At 39.1% G+C, this 23,060-nt stretch overlaps 1 protein-coding gene across 1 annotated transcript in view; it reads right to left on the bottom strand.

Moving 5' to 3' along the window:
- Positions 1 to 2,913: 2,913 nt before the first annotated feature.
- The window catches only part of pid1 (phosphotyrosine interaction domain containing 1), a 33,511-nt gene continuing 13,364 nt past the window's right edge, over positions 2,914 to 23,060 (bottom strand). The window contains exons 2-3 of the mRNA XM_017465723.3: positions 16,513 to 16,659; positions 2,914 to 9,191 (exon numbers count right to left, since the gene is read on the bottom strand). Of these exons, the coding sequence (XP_017321212.1) occupies positions 8,727 to 9,191; positions 16,513 to 16,659 (612 nt within the window). The 3' untranslated portion in view covers positions 2,914 to 8,726. The remainder of the gene's footprint in view (positions 9,192 to 16,512; positions 16,660 to 23,060) is intronic.

Below are 23,060 nucleotides of genomic sequence, written 5' to 3'. Positions count from 1 at the left end.
AGACAGTACTTATAAATTTTTGTGTAATTATGTCACATGGTTCCTGAATAACAATCAGTCCACACAGCATTACAGTCAAGGCTGTGTTCACATGTGGCACTGATTGTAACGAGAAGGCTGCTTTAATGGACAGCAGGCACCAATGCATGATGTGAGGACTTTACTCCAATGTCCATTTAAACCACAAATCAGGCTATTGATGAATGTACTGTCATGTATCCAGCTTATGAAGCCCCTTGGCTCACAGGAACACACATTTACTTTAAGGTGGCATATTATGATGCTATCTTGTTAACAGCATAATACCACAATATGATCAAATTCTAGAAATAATCTTGCTAAAATGAAACATCATGTGATATTATAGCAGACAACAATTATTTTGAGATGTCATATAACACTTTTATCATAATGTTCAGTCAACATTCAATAACATTTACATACTACAAAGACCTAGAACAAATAACATTACATCAGTGAGATGTTTTACAAAACAACAATCCAGTATGACATTACAGAAGAAATATTACACTGTCACAATGTACCAGAACAAACATTCCATCACCTCAGCATTTTAAAATGAACCTTTCATCGTCACCATTCTTCACCAGAACAAACAGTCCATCTCTGTGATGTTCTAAAACAGAAATGATCCAGAAAAGAAATCATTCCATCTCAATATTCTAACACACAGAATACCATTGCAACATTCCAGAACATATGATTAGTCGTAATGTTCAAACAATATTATATTGTTATATGCCAGAAGAAAACATTTAAGCAATATCACATGAGCAAGAGTGCTCTTGTACTGAATATCAGCATGGATGCATGCCAAGTGCCGCAGGTATTTAGATATTTATGAATATTATTCATGAAAAACATTCATGCTCCTGACTGTGTGTAAATGTCCACATAAGAAGAGTAACTAATTTTATATATGGATTACATTGTTAACTTTAAATAGCTTGTGTATTTCAGTTAAATATATGTAATGAAACTTTGTGAAACCCAGTTGCTTCATATTAATGGCGTCAACAAAGAAATATTAAATATGGGGGGGTGAAAGAAAGAAAGCCAATGTAGGTCATTTAAGAATGCCACTGTAATGGCTCAGTATATACTTTGGTACTGTTTTCCACAACATCTTCCTTTAATGTTGTGCAATACTTCCAATACAATCCAATCCAATCCTTTGTGACCTCAGAGACTATTACACATCTTGCTCTTGGAGTGATCTTTTTTGGTCTCCACTCCTGGGGAGGGTAACAAGGGTCTTGAATTTCCTCCATTTGTACACAATCTGTGGAGAGATGGAGTCTAAATGCTTTAGAGATGGTTTTGTAAACTTTTCCAGCTTGATGAGCATCAACAACTCTTTTTCTGAGGTGTTGCCATGATACACTTCCATAAACATGTTGTGAAGATCAGACTCTGATAGATCCCTGTTCTTTAAATAAAACAGCGTGCACACTCACACCTGCTTGTCGAAGTAACAGCTAATCCTAAATTCACATGTTTTTGCCCCTTACAGATATGCAATATTGGATCATTTACCTCAAGAAATAAATGACCAAGTATAGTATTTTTGTCTCATTTGTTTAATTGGGTTCTCTTTGTCTATTTTAGGACTTATATATATTCAGAAACATAGATTCTATTATTCTATAAAAGAGTTCACAATCTTTCAAGCATCACTCTATGTCTACCACAGTATACTGTAACTGAAATCATATAATCAGCTTTAACTTGAGGGTAATTTACATATAGATTAGGTGAAAGGTGTAGGAATTACAACACTTTTTATATGCGATTCTTCCCATTTCAGGGACCAAAAGTAATTGGACAAACTAACAATCATAAATTAACTTGTCATTTTTAATACTTGCAAAAATCCACTTTAAAGACTAGTGGACCCACTAAGGACTAGGGACTCAGTAAATACATTTCATGAATTCGTGCTTAGTGAATTAAGTGGCTTAGTGGTTTCCAGTAGTGATGTGTCGTTCATGAACGATTCGTTCATTTTGTACGAATCTTTAATATGACTCAGGAACGACGAGTTCTCTCAGAGAATGGTTTGTTCATATTTGACCGCCCATGCGCAGCAACATCCCCATAGGTTTTCTACAGGAAACAGAAATGATTCGTTCAGTTCTCAAGTCTTCAGGTTTGAGTTGTTCGTTCTTCTGTTGACCGCCGCATAGGCTATGCACCATGCAGTACCGGAAACAGAAATGTCTCATCTAAAGTGTAGTAAGAGAAAAAAGACTCTTGCATTTTGGTTTATTGTGTTGACACAGTCTGCTTCCATGGTCAGGTGAAAACAAATATTGCAATGTGTTGGTCATCAAGCCACCTATTCTAAGACAAAAAGGGCCGCATTTGGCGCTTGGGCCAGATTTGGGACACCCCTGTGCTAGTGGATTAGCTAGGCTAAATTGCCCTTATGTGTGAATGAGAGTACGAATGAGCATGTAGTTCAGAGTTTCTGCTAAGAAATTTTGGTGCAAGCCAACGTGTCTGGGAATTATAAAGTTTGTGGGACAAACTGGGGAAAAAATCCAGTCATATCATTTCAGTGTTTATTTTGCACTGTAACGTTTTGGACTATGCATAGTATATGGGATTGTGGTGGCGGGGGCGTGTTCAAGCTGTTAGCCCGAGTTTACTTGTATGTCCGTTTGTGCTTTCAGTGCCTCCAGTGAAAGAGAGGGAGGGAGAGAGAGAGAGACGACCAGCACAAAGACATGTGTATGTATGTGTGGTTGAAGGAGTCTACTGAAAATCGAAAGTAAAAATAGAGAAAATGAAAGGCCCTTTTGAGTTATCCTCACCCTCCCGCCTCCTCATTCCTGACCCAACCCAGAAGTGTTACAGCGACATAATAATAACAACAACAAAACAGTCAAGTCAAATGAAAGATAAAAGTTTATTTCATATATTTTCTTTTCCACATGATTCAAAATAACAAACGGCAGTTGTTCAAAACAAAAACAGGGTGCAGCAAAACATTAAACTGCAGTTTGCCTCATATATTTTCATTGACAGAGAAATATTAAAATAAGAAAAATCTTATATTTTCCCACACTACTGAAGGTGGGTTTATAATGCGAGCAAATCAGAGGAGTACACGTTACAGGAGAAACATGGAAAAACAGATTTTGCACAGATAGAGATCTTATTTAGGTGTGCAATTACGAACGTACTTTGTCTAACGTATGTCTTCTTCGTGTTAATAGTTTGTGTCCAACAATATTTAATTTTATCGGACAGTTTGAATGCTTAACGGTCAAAAACCGGTATTTACCAGCTAAAGGAAACTCTGGTGTACTGTACATGGTGCCATATGAGGATAAACATCCTACGTTCTGCCTTGCATCCAGCGTCCCCTCAGGATAAAGTGGTTACTGAAAATGAATGAATGAATATTCCATCATGCAAACAAAACCTTTTTGAAGCATACTGACACAGCCTTCTGAAACACAACACACACCTTATCCTGTGCAGGTAAGGAGTTTCTAGGTGAGGACTTTTATTTGATAGAAATTCACACCAGACATTTAAAGCTGCTATGGCAGAAACTGAGAACATTCACAGAAAACAACAGCACACTCATTCTTCACAATACTGACTTCATGTGATTAAACAAAAAACGTCTATAAACGTTTGACTGGAATAATAGAGAACTGATACATCTGTATAAACAAAGGCTTCATGAATACACTGTATAGATAAATTTATATTCATATTTATATATAGATGTCTTCTTCTCTCGGTTTCTGATCTGTTGGGTTTTTTTTTTTTCATTTAGAGCAGTGTGTCTGTGTGGGTGGGTGTGTGTGTGTGTGTGTGTGTGTGTGTGTGTGTGTGTGTGTGTGTGTGTGTGTGAACATATTCCACATCCAACTGTACAGGAAAATATATCCACAAATCACGTGAATCAATCAACAAGTACCGTAAAACAAAAAGTGTGCAGCATGATATCAAACGTTCCCTGCTCAAAAAGAGACAGGAACTGGATCCTCTCTCATGCTACGGCTTCATCCCAAATGCTAGAGCTCAAGTCTAGTGTTCTCAAGAAGAACCTCAGTCATCTCTAAGGCTGGAACTCACAAACTTGTTCATTGTGTTGTTCATACAGTGTGACTCACAGTGGATGCAGTGCGTAAGCTGTAGCTCATATATATCTTGTGTGCTGATTAAAGTAGATCAAAAATTAGCCCATTAAGTACCAGGCTTTGTGTAATTCTTCCCAAACAACAGTTCTTGCAAGAATGATTCATAATAAAGACACATGTATCATACACTTGCACTTGCGTTTGGGATGCAGCCAGGCAGGTCAAAGCAGAGAGAATAAAACAACAAAAGCTTTTACGATTGAACACAGCATAGTGGAGAAACAGTATTTACACATAGCGATTAATGTGACTGAGAAGAAAAAAAAACTGTCACTCACTTTAAACTACAAAAACACACACACACACACACACACACACACACACACACACACACACACACACACACACACACACACACACACGCACAAAACACAACACAAAGCATAACCTAATACTGTTGTCAAAAACCTGTTCTGTAAAGATTTATTATTCTGTCTCTCCCTCACATAAACAAATACACACTCTCTCTCACACACACATATCTGACTGTTAAAAACATTTTTTAAAAACACATTGGGTAAGAACTTCGGCTACTCAGGGAACACTGTGTGAAAGAGGGAATAAATTCCAGAGATTCTTACTGGCTAAGGAGAATGCAAGACAGGAAAGCCCACCAGCTCATACAGTACAGTTACTGTAACACACAGCGGCTTTCTATATATGGAGGAGCTATTGTTTCCTCAACTATATTCCTTCACAATGTCCAAGAATTTCCAAGAATGCATTGTCATTCTAGACCAACATTCTTTCCATTCTTTTTTAGAAGAATGTCTGCAGTACGCAACATTCGCAGTACTAGAAAAATATATTTCTTCACAACGTTATAAAACAACGTTCCTCTTGGCATTTTATCACGTTTTATCGTGACACTGTAGAACACACTGTACAACGCTCTAGAACATCCCAGCACAATTGTATTCTAAAGCAAGCTAACAATCTCAAACAAGCTTTCGACAATGTTTCAGAACAAGGTATGGGATCATTCTGAAAATTCTACTGTCCAATAACATTATGCAACAACATTCCATCGCACCATTCATCTGATAAACAAAAGTCCCACAACAATGTTCCATCTATGTACTACAGAATCGTTTCATCGTTCTTCTAGAATAATGCTTGAACATCTAAAAACACATCTAATGCAGCATATCGGGATGTGATTAAACAATGTTCCAGAACGTTCAGTCACAACGTTCCCAATATACAACCCTATTTCCGAAAAAGTTGGGACAGTATGGAAAATGCTAATAAAAACAAAGTGGCGTGATTTGTAAATGTACTTTGACTTGTATTTAAACAAAAAACATGTAAAGACAAGTTATTTGATGTTTTACCTAATCAACTGCATAGTTTTTTGAAGATAAACGTTTATTTTGAAAGTGATGCAAGCAACACGTTCCAAAAAAGCTTGGACAGGGGCAATTTAGGACCCTAATTTAGTGATGTGACAAGTTGAAATAAGAAGGTGATGTGAAACAGGTGAGGCAATCATCTAATCATAGTATATAAGGAGCCTCCAAAAAAGGCCTAGTCCTTCAAGAGCAAGGATGGGCCGAGGCTCAACAATCTGCCAACAGATGTGTCAGTGAATAATCCCACACTTTGAGAACAACATTACCCAAAGACAAATCGATTGGATTTTGGGCATTTCACCCTCTACAGTGCACAATATAATTAAAAGATTCAAGGAATCCAGTCAAATCTCGGCGTGCAAAGGGGCAAGGCCGAAAACCACTTCCGAATGAGCGTGATCTCCGATCCCTCAGACGTCACTGTCTTAAAAACTGTCATGAGTCTGTAATGGATATCCCGACATGAACTCATGAATACTTTGGTAAACCTTTATCAGTCAACACCATTAGCTGCTGCATGCACAGATGCAAGTTAATGCTTTACTATGCAAAGCAAAAGTCATACATCAAAACTGTCCAGAAACACCGCAGACTTTTCTGGGCTCGGTCTCATCTGACAATTTTGGACAAAACAGCCATCGTGTTCTCAGGCTAAAGAGGAAAAGGACCATCCAAGCTGTTATCAGCATCAGGTCCAAAAGCCAGCGTCTGTCCTGGTATGGGGGCGTGTCAGTGCCCATGGCATGGGTAACTTGCACATCTGTGAGGGCAGCATGAATGCAGAAAGATATGTACACATTTTGGAGCAACATATGCTGCCATCCAGAGCAGGACAACGCCAAACCACATTCTGCCCGGATTACAAGCGCATGGTTGCATAAGCAGAGCGTGTGGGTGCTAGCATGGCCTGCCTGCAGTCCTGACCTGTCTCTGACTGAGAATGTGTGGTGCATTATGAAGCGCAAAATAAGGCAAGAAAGTCCTGTACAGCTGCGCAGCTGAAGAAATGCATAATGGATGAATGAGGGAAAATTGCACTTGCTAAACTTCACCAACTGGTATCTTCACTCAGCGCCCAAACGCTTAATAAGTGTTACTGAAAGAAAAGATGATGCTACACAGTGGTAAACAGTCGACTGTCCCCACTTTTTTGGAGTGTGTTACATTCATCAGATTTAACAAGAGTGAATATTTTCAAAAATAAATTAAATTCACAATGTAAAACATCAAATAATGTGGTAATAATGTGTTTTCAATATAGTACAGGGTGAATTTAATTTTCCAAATGAGTTTTTGTTGTTGTTGTTGTTTTGGTTTTTGCATTTTCTGCATACTGTCCCAACTTTTTCGGAATTGGGGTTGTACAAAGCTCTGTTGATCTATCCTAAAACAGTATTCAATACCAATTTTCATCACCATGTTGGAGAAAGATGTACATAATGTTCCAGAAGAACATTCCATGTACTGGACGAATTCTCACAATATTCAGAATACTCTGAATATAAAATCCAACAGGGAGAACAAATCATAAACACATAAGCTGGCCCAGTTATGTGTTTTTGGTTGTCCAGAAAGTTATTAACAGCCCATACAGGATTTTGCGTTTTTGTTTTGTGATTGTTGTGGCCAAAAATGCTTGAATTTGTTGCGGCTTTTCTAAAAATCTGTGATGCAATCACGAGGTTTTTGTGTGTGTGTGTGTGGGGGGGGGGGGGGGGGGGGGGGGTATTTGGTTCAGAAAACTACTTGAATTGCACGAAATTGTTTTTAGTGTGTCTTTCACGGTGATGTTTGTTGGTAAATGAGACCTTTTAGCTGTACTCATGTTCAACACACGTGAATCGAAGGGGGCTTTGGCTGAATGCGCAGTGAGATGACGTGAAACGTTTTGGACCAAATTTGCACAAAATCTGCAATAATTTTGAAAAATTGCAAGCTCCTTTAAATATTGTGGTTAGCTTGATTTTGCATTAATTTCTGCATTTGCAAAATCGCAAAATCCTGGTGGGACAGTGTTAACTAGGCTAAAAACTGAGAACTAATGTAACTTAGCTTGAAGTATAACAAAGTATTTAGCTAGTTAAGTGACATGACATGAAAATAAGTGAGTTTCCTGGACTGAAGACGATGCTCTGCAGCCATAGGCCTAGTCAACACTAACATAGGTAAACATAGAACAGTGTATGCAACATTCCATCACAATATTCTCTAAATGCTGTACCTTGATGTAAAATCCTGGACAATGTTTCATAACAATGTTCTAAAACAATGGCACAATGTTTGATGATCCATTAAAAATGCCTGCATTAAAAATGCCTGCAATATTCCTTAATGTTTTAACATACATGTCCGCCACCATCTCCTTGGAACGAAGTTCCATCACGATGAACCAGAAGCATGCTAGCAACATTCTATCAACAACATTCCATCACATTCTAAAACAAATGGTGCATCATGATGCAACATTCGGAAAGAATCTTTGCTAAGTTCTAGAACAACGCTCCCCATATCTGACGCTCCATAAAAAGCTTGCATTGTTCTAGAATAATGTGTACACTGTTCTAAAGCAACATTACATCAAGGCATTCAAGAACATTGTTCAAAAATAATGTAAAACAATCTGACTTTTTAAAAAATAATTTAGGTACTATAACAAGTACCTAAAAATTAAGTACCTTAATTTATGTTCTATAACAAGGGTTGAGATATTGTACAGACGTTTTTCACTGTGATGTTCTAGAGCAAGGCTTATAATAATTAAGAACAATGTTTCATCCAACACCACATTCCACCATGAGATGAGCAATGATCGATCATGCCCTAATCCAATATTCCAGAACCTCTATTACAATGTTCGCCAATAGTCTAAATGCAGTATTCTATAACAGTATTCTAGAACACACCTGGATCACAATATTGTAGAACAACCACAGCAACATTCTGAAACAATATACTACTGCAGCAGTTGAGAACAGCCCATTGTGATGTCCTAATACATGTTCTAGATCAATTTTTCATTGCAACATTCTAGAACAATAACAAGATTTGTGAGCAATATGGCTGCAGAAATGCATTTATTTATTAGCCGTAAGCTAAGAGAACATTTTGATTTTCTTTATTATCCCACCAAAGACTGAAACAGAGATGGGATCACACATTCCCCCTACAGGTCCCACCCCCTCAGCCCTCAGCCTCAGCCATCATCAGGATTTGCATTTGAGTCTTCAGGAATCTCGCGTCCTGATTGGTGGATGCGCCCGTCGGTCCTCATGGAGTGGAAGGTCTTGGTGAAGGCATCCATCATGGCGTGAGCGAGCATCTTGGCAGTGCGCTTACTCTCACACTCCACGGCATGGCAGTCCATCTGGAACGTCAGGTCCTCGTTGATCTGACGGTAGATGAACGCAAACACCTTCGGGCTCACCTCATGATCCGCCGTGCAGTATGCAATCCGTGCCACCTGGAATGTCTCCATTGAGTCTGGTGCCTCACTCTGCCCATCCAAGTGGTGCAGACGCACCTGGAAGGGCCGAATCTCCAGCAAGGCATCCATGGCGATTGACGAGCACTTTGTATCCCATAAAGCCACGACGGCAGACTCGGTGCAGCCTGAGAGGAACTTAGAGCCAGGGATTGTAACTTTCCCTAGATAGGTCACCTAAAAGACACACAGTGAGAGCTATACAGTACAGGTCACAGAAACGGATGTGTGTTTCTGGTAGACACACACACACACACACACACACACACACACACACACACACACAGTGGAGCAAATGGTGTTGGTGTCACTTGCATTACCATTAGCATGTGTGTATGTGTGTACCATTTTCAGTTTGTTTAGTCTGCAATTACAAAGCTTAAATCTGAACAGGCTATGTCTCACTCCTCTTCTTCCATCTGTCTGTTTCTCTCAGGTTCTTGCACTTGCAATTACAGTATTTGTGAGTGTGGATATATTTCAAACTACTAAGCTACATAAACACCTAAAAACAAACATCTTAACATTATTACTACACCATCCACTGTAGACGTGTCCCAGATTGCACACTCTATTCACTATATACAGTGGGGGAAATAAGTATTGAACGCGTCAAAAAAATTTTCAGTAAATATATTTCCAATGAGGTTATTCTTGAGTTATTTCTTGAGTTAGTACTGATGTCTGGTGAAAATTTCATGTGAATAGCCTCATTGGAAATATATTTACTGAAAAAAATGTTGACGCGTCCAATACTTATTTCTCCTACTGTATCATGAGTGCACTATAGAACACATTGTAGATTGCGACAATGGGTCTCATTAACAAACCGGATAGGAACAGATTAATTCATAAAATGTTTGTAGGAGCTTTTACACCAGAAATTCTGTATTCTTGAAAATCCTGTCATTCAGATAAAACATTCGTATCCTACTCATGCTCCTACCTGTGATTACATTTATGCATAAGAAGACAATCTAATGTAACCCTCCATTGATCAACTTCAATTCATATAAATCGTGATGAGTTACTGAACATTTAGTTACGGATTATACTGTCAAGTTTAAATAGCTTGTGTATTTAAGTCACACACAAATTTAATGAAACCTTTGTGAAATCCAATCGTTTCATATTAATTACATGAACTAAAGAATGAAAAAAAGTAAAAAATTAAATAAAGCAAGCTAATATAAATCCATGAATTAAGACAAATATGACCAGTCATTCAATTAAGAATGCCACTGTATGAAAAGAGTATGGGATCAGGTAGTGTATAAGGGTATATCTATATGCAGTGTATAAGTCGGTTTCCTTTGCCATGGCATATTCTTTTTAATGCTGTGTAACACTTTATTAGAGCCAGCAGTAAGTGACCAATAAATGACCTGGTATGTCTCAAGCTCCAATGTGTTGTATACTCCCTAGTCCGCTTCCTGCAAACACATGCCCTTCTATACTTCTAACATGGCATCATGGTGAGGACGAGGGATTTCAGGCTGAAAGTCACTGAGACACTTTGCTTTAATTAAACTAAAAGCAATTAACTTTTTTCTCCATTTTCATGTCAAACCATTGAATTTTCACCTCACTTAATTCACATCTAATTCAACTTTCCTGTTATTTGGCTCTAGATGTTGGCATTTCAGCTGTCTGATAATATTCCATAGAGTCATGTTATGAAAATGTTATACAGTGAGGGAAAAAAGTATTTGATCCCCTGCTGATTTTGTACGTTTGCCCACTGACAAAGAAATGATCAGTCTATAATTTTAATGTTAGATTTATTCGAACAGTGAGAAACAGAATAACAACAAGAAAATCCAGAAAAAAGCATGTCAAAAATGTTATAAATTGATTTGCATTTTAATGAGGGAAATAAGTATTTGACCCCCTCTCAATCAGAAAGATTTCTGGCTCCCAGGTGTCTTTTATACAGGTAACGAGCTGAGATTAGGAGCACACTCTTAAAGGGAGTGCTCCTAATCTCAGCTTGTTACCTGTATAAAAGACACCTGTCCACAGAAGCAATCAATCAATCAAATTCCAAACTCTCCACCATGGCCAAGACCAAAGAGCTCTCCAAGAATGTCAGGGACAAGATTGTAGACCTACACAAGTCTGGAATGGGCTACAAGACCATTGCCAAGCAGCTTGGTGAGAAGGTGACAACAGTTGGTGCGATTATTCGCAAATGGAACAAACACAAAAGAACTGTCAATCTCCCTCGGCCTGGGGCTCCATGCAAGATCTCACCTCGTGGAGTTGCGATGATCATGAGAACAGTGAGGAATCAGCCCAGAACTACACGGGAGGAAGAAAACAATTGGTAACACACCAAGAAAACAATTGGTAACACAACTATGCCGTGAAGGACTGAAATCCTGCATCGCCCGCGAGGTCCCCCTGCTCAAGAAAGCACATATACATGCCCGTCTGAAGTTTGCCAATGAACATCTGAATGATTCAGAGGACAACTGGGTGAAAGTGTTGTGGTCATATGAGACCAAAATGGAGCTCTTTGGCATCAACTCAACTCGCCGTGTTTGGAGGAGGAGGAATGCTGCCTATGACCCCAAGAACACCATCCCCACCGTCAAACATGGAGGTGGAAACATTATGCGTTGGGGGTGTTTTTCTGCTAAGGGGACAGGACAACTTCACCGCATGGACGGGGCCATGTACCATCAAATCTTGGGTGAGAACCTCCTTCCCTCAGCCAGGGCATTGAAAATGGGTCTTGGATGGGTATTCCAGCATGACAATGACCCAAAACACACGGCCAAGGCAACAAAGGAGTGGCTCAAGAAGAAGCACATTAAGGTCCTGGAGTGGCCTAGCCAGTCTCCAGACCTTAATCCCATAGAAATTCTGTGGAGGGAGCTGAAGGTTCGAGTTGCCAAACGTCAGCCTCGAAACCTTAATGGCTTGGAGAAGATCTGCAAAGAGGAGTGGGACAAAATCCCTCCTGAGATGTGTGCAAACCTGGTGGCCAACTACAAGAAACATCTGACCTCTGTGATTGTCAACAAGGGTTTTGCCACCAAGTACTAAGTCATGTTTTGCAGAGGGGTCAAATACTTATTTCCCTCATTAAAATGCAAATCAATTTATAACATTTTTGACATGCGTTTTTCTTGATTTTTTTTTGTTGTTATTCTGTCTCTCACTGTTCAAATAAATCTACCATTAAAATTAAAAACTGATCATTTCTTTGTCAGTGGGCAAACGTACAAAATCAGCAGGGGATCAAATACTTTTTTCCCCTCACTGTATATACTGATTTTGACTTTCTTGTCATTTCAGCTGTACGAGCTTTGCCTTTTATTGAGTTTTGTGGGATCACCAAATGCAAATCAGCTGTACCGTGGAAATGCCTGGCAATTTACGGGTGACTGGCATTCATCAACATATGCACATAAGTAGTAAATAAATCCGCTTTTGTGAAACTTTTGTAAATCCAGCAGAATTTATTTGTTTGGTTTGGCTTACACAAACATTTACACACAATGTAATGTTTTGTTCATATAAATTTAACGTTTGAATGTGTGGTTCATATAAATATTTGGTTGTCTGTCTGTCTGGTTGTCTGTCTATCTGTCTCTCTCAGACTGTCTGTCTCTCTCTCTGTCTGTCTGTCTGTCTCTCTCTCTGTCTGTCTCTATCTCTCTGTTTGTCTCTCTCTCTCTCTCGCTCTCTCTCTCTCGCTCCTTCAGTAGACCTGCTGTGAGTTGCAAGAGGAAATGGAAGAAATATCTCATGTCTGAAGATGATTTGCTACAGAGAGTCAGATGAGTTTTCTCTTTCTGGAATGTTGGAACACAAGAGACAAGAATTCACGCACGCACACACGCACTCTCTCTCTCTCTCTCTCTCTCTCTACTAATATTAAGTCCATTATTGTATACCTGAGTCACCCTGAGTGTATCTCCATCTGTGTGTGTGTGTGAGAGAGAGAGAGAAAGAGAGAGAGAGAGAGAGAGTTTCTGACAGGCTGATTTGCAGTGTTGACATGGACAGTGTCTCTGCAGGAGACTAACACACTTTTCCAGATTTCCTTGTTTGAGACAGACAGAAAGAAAGACACAGGTTTCCTAAATGCGGTGAAACATAAAGACCATTTTCTCCTTATCTTTCATAAATGTAACTGTAGTTTGAGTATAATTTTCAGTTGGCATTTTTCAGTAACATTAAGACCTGTTCACACCGGGACATTTTTTCAGCCGTCTCTAAATCAAAGGCAGTAGATGGGTGTTCACACCCTCGTGTAAAATGTGTGCCATCAAAGCGTAAAATTTTTTTAACGTCTCGGAGTTTGTTAAAAAGTTTTAAAAACTGTCCAACCAATGAGATTTGCGCTTTTGTTCACGTGCCCAGAGCCACCGAAGTTTATCATAAACACCACAGCGACTACAAAAATATTGATAACAACAAATCAAATAGGAAATCAAATAGGAACAGGAAAATCCATTTTCTGTTAGCCAGTTCGCAAAAAATATGTGAACGGCTTTTTGCAAACATGTAAATACTGGCTCTCCTTCATCTCAGTGATAAACGGGTGTCAGAAACGGAAAGTTGTGCAGCGCCACCTTGTGTACCGGGGTATGTCTGCTTTTCAGTAAGCACCATCTACTGTCAGGGAGTGAATTTGCACTTTCATTTAGTGTGTCACTCGTGTTTAACGCATGGGTGTGAACACAAAATAACGGACCGTTTAATGTGCTGGAAAAAACGTCCCTGTGTGAACAGACCTTTAGACAGCTAACCAGTTTGTTTTTTTTCGCAAGGGTTGGCTAGATAGTTTTAATAAATAGCTGTATGGAATTGTGGGCTGCATGGTGGCACATTGGGTAGCATTGCCATTGTCTTATAGCTCCAGGGTCCCAGTTCTGATCCTGAGCTTGGGTTACCGTCTGTGTGGAGTTTCCTCTAGTTTCCTCCCACCTCCCAAAAACATGCTAGTAGCAGGTGGAAACAGCTTAAATACTGTCAATTCAAACTAGTATTTGCAGTTTTAAGATTACCATGTACCAAAACTAAGATTATTACAGCTATTTATAGACATTTTTACTAATTTTAAGTTTAAACTTTTCTTATTCTGTTGGCAGGTAATTTAGCTTCTTTGGAGAAATGAATGCTTAAAAGTAGCAACATGATCAAAAGACTATTTCAAGCTTGAAATTAGTAAAAATGTCTACAACTAGGTTTAATTATCTTATATTAGGTTTGTTGTAATCTAGGTTATTGTAATACATTTTAATATATTCAAGATATTTTCACTTGGTGTCATTCTTTGCAGTGGAGGTGGATTAGGTGAAAATTGAAATGAAACTGAAATCATTGGATGAAATTTCCCCTACGTCTTTGTGCATGGTGCCCTGCGAAGAACTGGCATCCCACAGAGGAAAAGTTCTTTGCTTAAAAGTTTCTCATTGATATCTCAGGTGATTTCAAACTGATTCTCATTTCATTTAGGTATCAATTTGTCTCAATTGACTCCCCTAAAATTCACACATGCCACCAACATCCCTTACCACTGCACCACCTGGAAAATTATTAAATAATGTAAAATATACACCAATCAACCATAACATTAAAGCCACTAACAGGTGAAATGAATATCATTGATTATCTCGTTACAGTGGCACCTGTCAAGGGGTGGGATATATTAGGCAGTGAACAGTCAGTTCTCGAAGTTGGTGTGTTGGAAGCTGGCAGGAAAAATGGGCAAGCGTAAGCATATAAGCGACTTTGACAAGGGCCAAGGTAGGACAACCGGTGAACCGGTGAGAGGGTCATTTGCGCCCATGGCTCACTGATGCGTGTGGGGAGTGAAAGCTAGCCAGTCTGGTCTGATCCCACAGAAGAGCTACTGCAGCACAAGTTGCTGAAAACGTTAATGCTGGCTATGACAGAAAGGTGTCAGAACACACAGTGCATCGCAGCTCGCTGTGTATGGGACTGCATAGCTGCGGACCGGTCAGAGTGCCCGTGCTGACCCCTATCCACCATCAAAAGCACCTACAATGGGCACGTGAGCATCAGAACTGGACAACAGAGCAATGGAAGAAAGTGGCCTGGTCTGATTAATCATATTTTCTTTTACAGCATATGGATGTAAAGCCGGGTGCATGTGCGTCACTTATCTGGGCAAGAGATGGGACCAGGATGCACTATGGGAAAAAGGCAAGTTGGTGGAGGTAGTGTGATGCTCTGGGCAATGTTCTGCTGGAAAACCTTGGGTCCTGACATTCATGTGGATATTACTTTGACAAGTACTTCCTACCTAAACATTGTTGCAGACCAAGTACACCCCTTCATGATAACGGTATTCCTTAATGGCAGTGTCCTCTTTCAGCAGGATAATGCACCCTGTCACACTGCAAAAAAAATTTCAGGAATGGTTGGGACATGACAAAAAGTTCAAGGTGTTGACTTGGCCTCCAAATGTGCTGGACAAACAAGTTTGATCCATGGAGGTCCCACCTCACAACTTACAGGGTTTAAAGGATCTGCTGCTAATGTCTTGGTGCCAGACACCACAAATTCAGAGGTCTTGTGGAGTCCATGCCTCACAAGGTCAGAGCTGTTTTGGTGGCACAAGGGGAACCTACACAATATTAGGCAGGTGGTTTTAATGTTATGGCTGATCGGTGTATATTTGAATGAAATTTAATAAATCACTAACTTGGCAGATCTGAGAACAGTGTGTGACTTTGTTGAGATCTCCACAGAAACCCAAGGGAGTGATTATTTGGGGGTTTTGTCTCAGATTTGGTTTTAATCTGATCTCATTGCTGTCTAGGAGAATCTATAGAGATAAAAAAAAGAGATATTTTTAAAGATTTTCTTTTCCAAGATAGGCTCTGGATCCTGACCAGAATAAGCGGTTAATGAAATGAATGATTGTGTAAATGTACTTGTTTTACGATTTTGCTGATTCCGTATTAAAATTTCACTTAAAAAATGTTTTCTCTTCGTTTCGTCTCCTAAGCATACACACTCAGACTTCCAAGCACTAGATGCTGTGAGTGATTAGCATGATAGCATACAGGCTAGAAGAGAAAACAACACAAGGCATTTTGCATAATGGCAAGATTCATAAGAAGAATTTTAAAGTCACCAATTTCTCCTAAATTCAAATAAAGCATATGAAAACGAACAGGCCACAGAATCAGTCCTACTTCATACATATTTGAGCTATTTTAACTAATGCTGCTAAATGCTAGGCTACTATGATAAGAGCTAGTAGCCAAACTGCGGTGATGTTCATGGGCCTTAGAAGCCACCTAGAAATAACATTTTGTGATTTTATCCACCTAACTGGTACAGTAATGATATATAATTATTTTCAGAGTTCCCTTTCACACTATTTTGCCATACCCCTAAACAACACACAATATCATCCCAGACACAACAATAATCTAGTGAGTACTTGTTAGTTTCTTCACCTTCTACATGGTGTGTTTATGTTTATGTGGTGTGTACATGTCTGTCATACCTTATAGCCAGTGTGTGTGCGTGGTTTAGTGGTGTGTGTTGTGGAGCATAGCTCGATGGCCTCTGGTTCATGGAAGATGACACTCGGTAACGAGTCTTTGCGCAGTGTCAAAACATTCAGCTTTGACTTCAACATGTTCTGGAAATGCTGAGTAAGACAATGGAGAGACACAAGGAGAGAGAGAGCATAATTAAGCATTGATTTTTTGTTTTTGTTTAACAACAGCAGTAGACAATAGCTAACTAGTTTAAAACGTATAGGCTACAAAGAAAACAGGGCTTCTAAAGCTGCGATCCCAAGAACAATTTTATATGCTTCATAAATGCTTCTTGCAGTTTAATGGGATGCAATGATGGACAACATGATGGACAACATTTTAAACATTTTGTGTGTAAAAATTATGCTCCATCATCCATTCAAAAATCTCACCAGAGCTGAAACTGTGTGTAATGCAGTGGCTCTCTAACCTTTTGCAGCCAGGGACCCTTTTAACAGTAACATAAATTCCACAGACCCCATCAGTATGGATTTATTTCATGCGCATTCTTCAATTAATATTTATATTGATAGAAGACCGGTCTGAGTTGACATTGGTGCTTGGACCCCTAAATATAATAACACTGATAATAACAAAAATAATTAAAATTATGGACTGTCTGGGAAACCATAAACATTAGGAAATGCTAAAAAAAAATATATCATGCTAAAATGCAGTGCTATAAATTATTTAACAATGCTAACAATGCTGTATACTGACTGCTCCCAGCTGTATGCTGATATTTTCATCTGCGTGACGAGTAAGGTTTTCCAAATTTACTCCCTCCAGGATTTTGCAATCATAGAAATTATTTCAAAATTAACGCAAATTTTCCACAGATTTGGGCCAAGACACGTCATGTAACGTCATCACAACGCGCATTAGCCAAAGTCCTCTTCGATTCATGTGTGTCGAACACGAGTACAGCTAGCAGGTCTCATGTACCAAGAAATATTACTGTGGAAAAAATTGCAGTTTTGCCAATTCAAGCAGTTCTCTGCAAAAAATCAGTAAATCTCCGCAAGTTGCATCGCAAATTTTTATTTTTTTTTTAATTTTTTTTTTTTTTGGGGGGGGGGGGGGGTGATGCAGCAAAATTTTTAACCGCAACAATCACAAAAAACTCTGCTAAATCCTGTACGGACTGCAAATTAAACTCTAAAATGAAGCATCCTATTGTTTTCATTAATAATGAATTAAATGAATTAAACAGCACCACTGTCACTATACACGATCCTCCAAGGTCGGGTTCTGAACTTTAATACGCAAGTGAAAAAAAAAAGAAAAATGTAGCTATAAATATTTTTTATTTCTAGACAGTACTATGTATACCATCCAGGGTGTACTCCTGCCTCACACCCAGTGTTCCTGTAATAGTGCTCCAGATCCACTGCAACCTTGACCATGAAAAATAAGTTATTAAAGATGAATGAATGAATCAATGAATGGTCATTTTATGCATACGTTAAACAGCATGCTCTAGTTAATTCTCTTTGTAACACAATACAATTCTTAATGCAGTGCAAATATACTTTAAGCAGAGGTTTGCTGACACTGACGTGTGCTTTATCACCTCCTGTAGTACAGAGCACAGGAATATATAGTCTTTAATGTATTGCCGCAGATAGCGTTTAAAAAGCACAATGTTTTCTGGTCTTTTGACCACAGCTCTCCGAGGCTAGATATATATAAAAAATGGGAAATATAAAGTTTATTTTCATTTGAAATCAAATCAATAATGCTAGTAGTTTGTTAGTGACACAGTACATACTGTATTCCATAACATTTCCTGTGTCATCGAAATGTCAAGTATCATGACGAGATTTTTTTCATATCGCCCACCAGTATTCTGGTCTAAATGTAATTCTACCACTCTGGAGAACATTTACTGGAACTGTGCATATTTACATATAAAGAAAAATGATTGTATTTTTTTGTTAGAATTGATTTTATTATATTTATAGTTTATACTTGATTATATTTGCCATGTAAGTGGTTTTTGTCTGTTTAACTAGATAAATACATATGCAGTTTTGTGTAAATCATGTTTTTAGCTTTTTTTTTCTTGTAGTTTTTTCTAAACTTCACTAAACTAGTGTAATATCCGTGTACCCCTAATAGGCAGAAGAAGAATGCACAGGAATATAAGCACACTGTGAGGGACTACAACACAACACAACATTTAAACTAATCAGGAGTGATAATCAGAAGGAGTGGTCAGTGGGTGAAGCCAGCACAACCAGGAATGTGTTTCAAGGTTATGTGTGTATTTACACATTCACCAATTTGGCCTTAGCAAACAGAGTTTATCTGACAGTGTTTAATTATTTACTATTGTTTCTTTGGATCAGCAACGTTAAACACAAAACAGCCATCCAAGTAAAGCAGAAAATGAAAGAGAGAGAAAGCAAAAGAGAGCGATGAGGAGAAAAAGTCGGAAAGAAAAAGAGAAAGTCATTGTAAAAAAAAAATAATAATAAAATGTTTTGTTTGACAGTTTCTTTCTGGAAAGTAAATTCCCAGAATTTACACACATTCAGTGATCCAGATTGTGTAAGTGGTGTTTTGCAAGTGTGGCTGCGTGTTTGAACTGTGTGTGTGCACATGTGTGTGCGTGTGTGCATGTGTGAGATACATGTGTGTATCAGCAATGAAACTGAAATGAAAGTGTTGAATTTTCATCAGTAAACTCAATCAAATGGATGAAATGTTATTGTCCAGCTCTAATTTCACCTTTTATATCAGGGATCATTTCATACAACAGTATCCGAGAAAAAGACCTAATACACTCAGGCCTGACACACTCAGGTTGAATTTATTTTCACACAAACAAACAAAAAGGTTGGGGGTTTTTTTCTCTAAGCTGATGACAATGTACCACCCGCATACGATTAACATGTCTTGTATTTTAACCTAAAGATACAGACATACAGTATTGGAACAGTTATGGCAATTCAGTTATTTTTGCTATAGAGTGAAGACATTTGGGTTTGAGATCAAAAGATGAATATGATGAATATTTAAAAAAATTTTATGTTGCTTTTCCAGGCTTTTACTGCAGCTTCTTTCAGTTGTTGTTGTTGGCGCTTTTCCTTTCAGTCTCCTCTTCAGGAGGTGAAATGCTGCTCAACTGGGTTAAGGTCTGGTGAATGACATGGCCAGTCTAAAATCTTCCACTTTTTCCCCCTGATGAAGTCCTTTGCTGTGTTGGCAGTGTGATTTGGATCATTCTCCTGTTGCATGATAAAGTTCATTCCAATTATACTGAATGCATTTCCCTGTAAACTGGAAGACAGAGTGTTTCTGTAAACCTCTGAATTCATTCTGTTGCCACCATCATGAGTTACATCATCAATAAAGATTAGTGAGCCTTTTCCAGAAGCTGCCATGCAAGCCCAAGCCATGAGCAGATCCTTTCTTTCTCCACACTTTGGCATTTCTATCACATTGGTAGAGGTTAATCTTGTTCCAGAACTTTTGTGGCTCATTTCTGAATTTCTATGCAAATTCCAATCTGCCTTTCCAAATCTTACTGCTGATTAATGGTATGCATCTTGTGGTATGGCCTCTATATTTATGCTCTCAAACTCTTCTTCAAATGATGGATTTTGATGCCTTCACCCCTGCCCAGTGGAGATTGTTGGTGATGTCACTTACTGTTGTTTTGGGGTTTTTCATCAACTACTGTTGTTTTCCTTGGCTGTCTTGTTTGATGTCTGGTTGTTAGTACACCAGTGGTTTCCTTCTTTTTCAGGACATTCCAAATTTCTGTACTAGCTATGCACAATGCTTGTGCAGTGGCTTTGATAGATTTTCCCTCTTTTCTCAGCTTCAAAATGGCTTGCTTTTCTCCCATAGACAGCTCTCTGGTCTTCATGTTGGTTTATCCTTTTTAACATAAAATGCAGCCTTCACAGGTGAAAACTATGGCTCAGACCAAGAGGAGACATTCAGGGCTATTCATTCTTTAAACAATCAATTTAACAGGGCACAGCTGGGCAGCAAGAAACACCTAGAAAAAAACTTGTGACAACAAGATCGGCTAATTCTACAGCTTCACAGTGACACCTTACAGCTTCACAGTGAACCATGCTAACACACCCCTCTCCTCTACATAGAGTGGGAAACTGCTGTAATAGCTAGAGTAGCAGTTAATATACACATTGCTAATGCTGTCTAAGTCACAGCACCTGATGAAGAACAAAAAGTGCATTAAATGGTAATCACCCTGCATCATTATTCTTACTGCTGTCAGCCAATCAGAACACATCACACTCAAGTTATATTAATGCAGAGCAAAAGAAGAAGAGGATGCTAGAAAACAGGAACAGAAAGAAGAAAGGAGGACAGAAAAGGGGGGGAAAACAACGGGGAACACATTCAAGCTAAATCAGCAATTTCAGAGAGAGAGAGAGGTGATGAGAGTTACACAGTGGTGTGTGTGTCTCAGTAGGAGAGCAGTTCTGTGGAATTCTATTAATAATATTGTGACTAAGTTTCATTTTTATTCCAGAATAAATGTGTGTGTGTGTGTGTGTGTGTGAGAGAGAGAGAGAGAGAGAGAGAGAGAGAGAGAGAGAAAGATAGAGAGAGAGAGAGAGAGATTGTGATGGGTTTAACAGGTCACAGAGAGAGAAACAGAGGGAGACTGAAAATTAGAAAGACAGAAAGACAGAGTGAAATTTTTACCATGTGTGTGTTAATTCCTTATACCTGGATAAGTAGAATCTAAATTAGATCAAAACAAATCTAAATCAATTCACCTGATAGTCTACTATAGAGCCATGCTGAAATCTAACTGTTACAACAGACATAAACTACGGTTTAGGATTGCACTGTATTAAACAGCACTCATTCGCCGCAAAAAGTAGATAAGACGTACCTTTAGTGATCCCCAACAGGGGAAATTCAAATTAACACAGCAGCACAAGTAGGATGAGTAACATCAAAGAAAGGAAGAAAGAAAGAAAATAATTTCCATGAATAATTATACAATAGAAATAATAGAAACAATCAAACAGATCTGTGTGTATGTACATATGCTAGTGTTCTATTTGTGAATGAATGAATGAATGAATGAATGCCTTTATTGTCACTATACACATGTACAATGAAATTAAGAGCCACTCCTTTTTTTTCCGTGCCAACATGTACATAAAATAAATACTAAATACTATAGACACTATATAAATACTATAGACACTATATACCTATACTGTGAAATCAGTACATGTGTGTGTTTAAAATGGTTATGTACATGTGCAATATCCTCAGTATTTATATACATGTGCAAGATCTGTGAAATTGCAATTAACTGTTGAGTGTGTGTTTCTGTGAGACTCAGTCAGTGGAGTAGGAGGTACTGGGTATTTTTGCATTGTAGAGTTTAATGGCTGATGGCACGAATGAGCCCCCCAGACGATTTGAGGCACGTGGCTGGATGAATCTGTGGCTGAATGTGCTTCTGAGCCTCCGCAGCCCAGCGTAAAGAGGATGAGAAGGATTGTCCATGATAGCTTTCAGCTTCCCTCTCATCCTCTTCTAAGTCACTTCCTCCACCCTATCCAATTCCATCACTACCACAGCGCTGGCCTTCCTCACCAACTTGTCCAGTTTGTTGGCACACCTGTCCAAATGCCACTTCCTCAGCACACCACAGCAAAGAATTACACTGGCCACCACAGACTGGTAAAACATCCATAGCAGCCTAGTGCACACATTAAAGGACCTGAGCCTCCTCAGAAAGAACATCCTGCTCTGTCCTTTCTTATAGAGGGCGACACCCCTTATGGCGACAGGGGTGGGGGACTGCTTCCTGTGCCGGAAGTCCGCCACCAGCTCCTTGGTTTTCCCGATGTTGAGCTGGAGGTGGTTGTTGCACCATCTCATAAAACGTTTGATAAGGTCTCTGTACTCCTCCTCCTTATTATCTGTGATACAGCCAACAATAGAGGAGTCATACAAAAACTTCTGTAAGTGGCATGTTCCTGAATTGAAGCAGAAGTCAGAGGTGTAGAGGGTGAACAAGATTGGAGACAGTACAGTTCCCCGGGGTGCGCTAGTGTTGCGTCTGGCAAGCAGCTTTGCAGCATGACATACTGCGGCCTGTCAGTGAGGTAGTATGTAATCCAGGCCGCAAGGTCCTGGTCCACCTGCATCACAGAAAGCTTCTCAGCCATCCGGAGTGGCTGAACCATGTTAAAGCACTAGAGAAATAAAATAACATGATCCACACAGTGCACTGTGGCCTCAAAAGGTGTGTGTGAGCTCTGTGAAGCAGGTAGAGGATGGCATCCTGAACACCAATATCAGCCTGGTATGCAAACTGCAGCAGATCTAGGCAGTTATGTACCTTGGGTATGAGGTGCTGCAGAACCGGCCTCTCAATGGTCTTCATCACACATGACCTTAAGGCCATAAGCCTGAACTTGTTGAGAGCACAACAAGAATAGTAACAAGAATGAAAGATTTTTGAGATCAGGGACTAGGGATGTTCTTTACCTCCAATATT

Source organism: Ictalurus punctatus, chromosome 4, assembly GCF_001660625.3.
Source record: "Ictalurus punctatus breed USDA103 chromosome 4, Coco_2.0, whole genome shotgun sequence".
Classification (NCBI taxonomy): Eukaryota; Metazoa; Chordata; class Actinopteri; order Siluriformes; family Ictaluridae; genus Ictalurus; species Ictalurus punctatus.
Note: the sequence above shows the minus strand (reverse complement) of the source record. Positions and strands in the feature narration are given on the sequence as shown.